Source organism: Macaca fascicularis, chromosome 2 (assembly GCF_037993035.2).
Source record: "Macaca fascicularis isolate 582-1 chromosome 2, T2T-MFA8v1.1".
In the NCBI taxonomy this organism is placed as follows: Eukaryota; Metazoa; Chordata; class Mammalia; order Primates; family Cercopithecidae; genus Macaca; species Macaca fascicularis.
Genome location: NC_088376.1, coordinates 120,998,189 through 121,005,362, shown reverse-complemented (window position 1 = coordinate 121,005,362; position 7,174 = coordinate 120,998,189). Strand labels below are relative to the sequence as shown.

The following is a 7,174-nucleotide window of genomic DNA, read 5'->3' as shown; positions in this document are numbered from 1 at the left end:
GACTTACTTATATTCTTGAGGAAAACTGGAAGTAACTACAAAAAGCCATTTATTCCACTTGAATGAAGTAAATATTGATACTAGACCTTACATTTAAAGAGACCAGTCTAGCAAGTGACTCTCATTTTAACAATAACCATATTAAAAGAGAAAAAAATAGGGCAGTAAGTTAAATAAAAGGCTAATAAAACTTGGAGGAAACAGCTAAGTGTTTTCTTTTAAACCCCAAAGAATACCAAATGTATGTTATGTTGCATAAAGAGTCATTTCAAGAGAAGACTATTAACAACCCAATAGTAGAGTCAGCATTAAGAACTTCAATGATATTCAACTCAAACATGTGTAGGGAGAGTAAAGTTATTTTATTAAATCATGCACATCACGTATGTTAGTGCAAATAGTTTAATCTGTACTCCAGAAATTCTATTGTAGTTTATATCTTTACAAAATAGATTTAAAACAATTATTTACTTTAAAAAATGTAATTCTGAAGTTAAGCATTTCAGAACAATATTTGCAATAACCTATATACAAGAGGTACTGTGTACCACTGGCATATTAGCATTCTGTGGTGGAGTGGCTTCCTGCAACAGAAAATGATGAAATGAACTATATGACAGTATTTTCTACAAGTCATTTGTGACTAATTCCTCCATAAATCTAGTGATCCTCCCAACAGCAATCCCAAACAGCTTAAAATATAACCTTTAAAGTATAAACAGTGACTGCCAAACATCACAAGGCAAATTATACCCTAAACTCCTATTTCAATATTTGACTAGACCTGTGGATTGCCACAGAACATTCAAGCCAATTCACTGACATTCCCTCCCGGTCTTCACTGACTGAAAAATTTAACTATGTGATATTTTAGGATATTCTAAGACCTAAATAAACTTTATTGACATAACTATGATGCCGCACAAAACCATGGCTAAACTTTCACTTGTGTTTTAAATTTATAACATCAAGCAGTGTTTTTAGGTGCTTCATTGTGCATAGAACACTATATCTTGGGAATAGTGCATTTCATTAACAAAAAGTCCCAATTAACAACAATAAAAAGAAAATAACCATTTGCATACCCAACCAGGAAATCTGTTGGTAGGTACAACAGCTCACCCTGAACATGAATTAGCTCTGACACATCATAAACCAAATTAGGTCAATACAAGCTTATCTAAAGAGATATTAATACTTTCTTCAATTAAACATGCTTGGAGGAATAGATGACAGAAAAAAAAAAATCATGCTTCCTAAAATGCTGTATATGAGAAAGTAACTTGGCTTTTAAAGAAAAATATCTCTTTAAATACATGAGGTTTAATAAATTACATTCCAATTGACTCAACAGTTTGGTTGACTGCACTGAAATTGTATAATTACTATGTTTTTGCTCCCAGATATTCTTCAGTTTGCTCAAGAAAATACACACTCTCATGGAAAGTTTTTTAAAGTTGATGTCCTCCACATCTTCAAGTCACATTAAGGCTGAACAAGCGTGCACATATTCCCCAAATTATCACCGTAACAGTTTATTTTCCAAATGTATTTTTCCTTAAAAAAAAATCCACGCAAATAGTTGTCTCTAAGTCTTGTTCCCAATAGCTCAGTGGTTTTATAATGAGTAAAAATGGCGTAAATATGTAAAAAATATATATATATGTGTATATATTTCGAACTGATAGGCACTGAGCACACAGGGCCTCTCTTCCCATGTATGTATTGGTTGTTTGGTTTGGGTAGTTATCGAATCAGAAAAATGAATTATCTGGCCATCAGAATTCAGAGTAAAATACTCATAAATTTAATGTTATAAATAATCTGGTGTACCAAGAAGCCTACTTTAGGCCACCATAATATTCAGAATCTCAACATACTAATTTAAAAATTACATGAAAAATTGCAAGCAAATTATTGCTTACAGTAGAATAAAGTCACAATTTTATATCTTCTTTATAGACAGATACATTTTATATAATTTAAAGCAATGACCCTACAGCTGTATTCTTGTACTTCTGCTGTTTTAAGAGGTAAAGAGGAAGAAAATGGTTCTGTTTGTCCCCAGCATGAGTGTGATGCCAGCTTCTAGAGGGAGGACGGTGTACGGACTCAAGGAACGCTCTCATGGAGAAGCTCTGGCCAGACCTGGCACGTACAGCACGATGGCTGTTACTGCAACCAGGGCAGCCAACATGGGCATCCAGGGCCAGGGTTTCTGTGTGGAAAGAAACCAAGAGTCAATATCACATTCTCCCCTCTGTTTTCATACCTATTAACCCCTTGGTTCCAGAGAGTCCTGAATACTTAACAGAATATTGGAAAAATCTTATTTTTGCATCATAAAAATAAAGTTTGAAAAGAAAAAAAAAAGTGAGGGAGTGCAGGTATGAGGAGAGCCATAATAGCCGGACCACCAATTTGGAAGTCTAATACATCCCAAGAAAGTCCTGGGAAGTTTTCAACTTTGTTACAGTTGAAACCTAATAGTGACTTCTAAGAAAATTTGTGGGCTCTGCCTGCTTTATTTACTCTGGTATCCATATATTCCAATATAACTGATGTATACAGACACCTGTAGTACGTTTCTGCCCAAAATGTTTATTTATTGATAAGAACCAGTATGCGAGGGGATAGTGGCTAAGGTGATAATGGTCTAGGCTTTGGTTCTCTAACTTGAAACCACAGAAGATAAAATCAAACAGGGTTCAAGATGGAGAAGTAACATTAGGGATCCTGCCTGTCTGACAATTCTGGTAAAGACTCTGTTCAGTGTAATAAAGCCACATGATCACCTCATATGCTCTACTAACATGCATGCCAGTTAGAGACAAGCACGGATGGGCTGTTGCCTGCTAGCTTTTAGAGGGCTTTATAAGATCAACTTGCTTTGATTGAGACTTGTATTCTTACTTGTATTCCAGGAGCATTATTGAGAAAAACTGGTTTTTAAAGAAATATTCTGATGTTGCGGTCAGGGCTCAGAAAGAAACGGGATACGTTTATATCCTTGTGAGTACACAATGGGGTTGAGATTGTGAGCCAATGGTTCATTATGTTAATCTCATTCTTTTTCATCTTCATAGGCATAGTATAAACAGGCAAAGGGTTGAAACAAAGAAAATCTACGCTATGAAAAGGAAGAGGATAAGGAGGAAGAGGAAGAAAGCTGGCTGAAAACTTCAAGGAGGCAAACTCTTCATTCAAATCTGATTAAACACATAATTGGAAAGAGGGTACTAATATTGCAGAAATTCATAGTGTACTCCAGTTTGCTAGAGATAAAGACTCAGTTAATGGAAGCATATTAACAACTGGTTAGGTTGGAATTAACTCATGGTTAGCATTACTACAAAGTAAACAAGACAAAAAGTTACGGGATTAGTTGACTGTTCAGTTCATTGGTATGACACAAATACATGGCATACTAAATGAAGGGTTTGCTTCAGGTAACAAAATACCTGTGTGTTCTTGCCATGCACTATATTACAAATACGGCACAAAAAGGTGACGGGGACGAACAGACAAGGACTCAACAATAGTGCTTGTACCTTTCTCTACCACAATGGACCGAAACACCAAAACAGGAAAGCCAGGAATAGGCCGATGAATACGGCTGGGACGGGTTGTAATATGGAAGGCTAAAGAAGGGAAGGCATATTAAAATCATTTTATGCTATGAAAATAATCAGATAAGAGGATTCAGACCCCAGTAGGGTGGGAGGTAGGAAAGAAAGAATGAAATAATAGAAATATACCACTCAGGTTTTGCACAGATTCAAACATTTTAAAGACATCTAACACAATCTGATAGACTGTGGTGTGCAAGTTGGGAAACTATCAGTTTAAAAGGAACAGCTAGGCTCAATGCCTGTAATCCCAGCACTTTGGGAGGCTGAGGCAGGTGGATCACCTGAGGTCAGGAGTTTGAGACCAGCCTGGCCAACATGGTGAAACGCTGTCTCTACTAAAAATACAAGTTAGCCAAGCATGGTGGTGCATGCCTGTAATCCCAGCTACTTCAGAGGCTAAGGCAGGAGAATCGCTTGAACCAGGAGGCAGAGGTTGCAGTGAGCTGAGATAGCACCACTGCACTCCAAACCGGGTGACAGAGTAACACTCCATTAAAAAAAAAAAAAACACAGCTGAAGGCAATGGGCAATGTGGGTATACCTAACATTCTAACGAAATATAGCACATGAAGACAGAGCAAGTCGGGTGTAGTGGCTCATGCCCGTAATCCCAGCACTTTGGCAAGCTGAGGTGGGCAGATTGCTTAAGGCCAGGAGTTCGAGACCAGCCTGGGCCACATGGCAAAACCCTGTCCCTACAAAAAATACAAAAATTAGTTGAGCATGGTGGCACATGTCTGTAATTCCAGCTACTTGGGAAGCTGAGGTGGGAGGATTGCTTGAGCCGGGAAGGTCAAGGCTGCAGTGAGGTGAGATCACGCCACTGCACTCCAGCCTGGGTGACAGAGCAAGACCCTGTCTCCAAAAAAATAAAAAACAAAAAAACAAAAAACAAACCACTGACAACACTTCACCATCAGCTGATGCTCTCTGCTTGACAGTACACTATTTTTGCTCGATACCTGAAATCCATTATTTGACAATGTACTCCCTTAGCAATGGTTAAAGTTTATTTTATGCCTCTAACAAAATCTTTTTTTTTTCAACTAAAGCTCTTTTGCTTATTAGATGATACAGCTTTCAAGCTTAAAAATAAAAGCCCTGTGACAATGCGTGCTTCCTAAATCAGGCAAGACATTTGACATGTAATAAAGGTTTGGTTATATATAAAGACAGGCAGGGCTGGATGCGGTGGCTCACGCCTATAATCCCAGCACTTTGGGAGGCCGAGGTGGGCAGATCACCTGAGGTCGGGAGTTCGAGCCCAGCCTGACCAACATGGAGAAACCCCATCTCTACTAAAAATACAAAATTAGCCAGGTGTGGTGGCGCATGCTGTAATCCCAGCTATTCGGGAGGCTGAGGCAGGAGAATCGCTTGAACCCGGGAGGTGGATGTTGCGGTGAGCTGAGATCATGCCATTGCACTCCAGCCTGGGCAGCAAGAGTGAAACTCCATCTCAAACCAAAAAAAAAAAGAAAAAAAAAAAAAGAAAAAAAAGGCAGCTGACTCTCAGGGCTTTCAATTATGTTACCAGAATATAATTATAATAATTTTTAAAATGGGAAGAAAATTGCTACAATGAGTGTTATTACAGAGTGATATTTTAGTACCATAAGTGCAATATCACAAAAAAAGGAAATTCACCCCTAAGGTGAATTGTAGCTATAAATAATAATAGCAAAGTTACTTTTGAAAAGGTTCTAAATAGTACGGGGGGGATCCATTCTGATTATGCTAGATGTCTTCATGGGTTATTGAGCAGTAGACTGAAATTCCAAAATCCCAAGGATATGAATTAACACAAAAGAAAGACGTAATCAAACCACTGTGATCTGATTTTAGAAGAGTTATGTAATCTACATTTTGAAAAGTAAATGCAAACCATTTTCCTTAGCATAAAGCCTCCACACCCAGTTCATCAACTTCTAAAAGACTTCTACCTAAGCAGCAAGCCTTTATTATCTACAAACTAAGACTTTCTTTAGCAAAGGACAGTTGGACGCAACTCATGAGCATTCTGTGTGCAAATGAGTAACAGGATGGCCATGCAACATCACTCTTTTGTACTTGTGCTGCAAGGTAAGCAGAGTGGCTTCCTCCATAGGAAGTATGTGGCTCACGCACACTGCAGTGTCCAAGCCATGACAGTGGTTTTAAATAAGTCAGAGCACAACCAACCACACTAAACATCTATCAGGGCCCACAAAGGTAACGATCACCAAACGTACAACACAACATTTATTTAGTATAGTATCTTTTTAAAGACCATCTGTCTTTCTAGCAAATGAAAAACAAAAAAATATTAAACTCAATTTACACCAAAATGTTCATCTCTCTCCCTCTCTCATGGGACTACAGAAACTCACCAAATATTTTCTAATATTTATATAATGACAAAGAGACATTAAGCTTTTTAGAAACTGTGCCTCAGTGAGAACATTATTGGTATAAGAACAACATATACTACTCTGTCTTAAATGGATCCCTGGTGGTACAGTGCTTCATTTCCCAGCAGGGGAGAAATAAGAGCCAGATGATAGCTTAGTGACAGAGCTTCAGACTCATCTGGGAAAACCTGACAGTTCTTAGGCAAGCTGCTTTATTGCAAACAAGACTCTTCCTCCAGGCAGTCCCGAGGCTCTTCTAGGGGTATAGGTTAAAGGCACAAATTCTTACTTAAAAATCTGACAGCACAGTGATTCTATCATGGAATTTCATAATGAAAAGCCTACTTCATTTGTACCATTTGCTTCACAAATCAGTGATAAAGTCCTTTGAAAATCAATTTCAATCTCTCATGTGCCTCTCAATCAAAGCTAAGCCAAGTTTGCAAAGACTTACATTATTTCCTTTCTCTCGGAGCAGCTTCAGGTTGTTTTTACACTGTTTGAGCTCATCTGTGATTGACTGCTTTTCCTGCTCAGTCATTTCAAACTTCAACTTCAGTTCTGAGAGTACAGTCTGTGTCTTTTCATACTAAAGGCAAAGAAAAAAAAAGTGTGCAGATTCAACTTAAAATGGGTATGAAGTTATGGTTCTAGTCAGGCTTATATGCCAGACCCTATTTAGTCACCTGGAACACCAAAGTCAAGTCTTTTTGTTTAAGGAGGAATAACTTGCACTCATAAGAAGTCTTTTGGCTGAGCGCGGTGGCTCACGCCTGTAATCCCAGCACTCTGGCAGGCCAAAGTGGGCGGACCACGAGGTTAGGAGTTTGAGATCAGCCTGACCAACATGGAGAAATCCCATCTCTACCAAGAATACAAAAATTAGCTGGGTGTGGTGGCGCATGCCTGTAATCCCAGCTACTCCTCAGGAGGCTGAGAAAGGAGAATTGCTTGAACCTGGGAGGCAGAGGTTGCAGTGAGCCAAGATAGTGCCACTGTGCACTGCAGCCTGGGTAACAGAGGCAGACTCCATCTCAAAAAAAAAAAAAAAGAAAAAAAAAAGAAGTCTTTAATGTTGACTTTATTCTATGTAAGAATTTTCTGGCCCTGGAGTTAAAAAAAATTAAGAGTAATCACCATTTTGTCATCTGT

The 7,174-nt window shown here is 38.4% G+C and overlaps 1 protein-coding gene across 50 annotated transcripts in view; it reads right to left on the bottom strand.

Annotated features, from left to right (window-relative positions):
• Positions 1-343: 343 nt before the first annotated feature.
• SLMAP (sarcolemma associated protein) overlaps positions 344-7,174 on the bottom strand; it is a 178,529-nt gene continuing 171,698 nt past the window's right edge. For 28 of the 50 annotated variants that reach the window (XR_012431292.1, XR_012431293.1, XR_012431294.1 and 25 more), the window contains 3 exons: positions 6,477-6,611; positions 3,552-3,641; positions 344-2,218 (listed from right to left, as the gene is read on the bottom strand). Coding sequence is in view for 47 of the 50 variants with exons in the window: in XM_065540829.1 (XP_065396901.1) it covers positions 3,558-3,641; positions 6,477-6,611 (219 nt within the window). In the remaining 3 variants the exon portion in view is untranslated. The remainder of the gene's footprint in view (positions 2,219-3,551; positions 3,642-6,476; positions 6,612-7,174) is intronic. The other 22 variants (XM_065540826.1, XM_005547460.4, XM_065540833.1 and 19 more) reach the window with 1 other exon arrangement.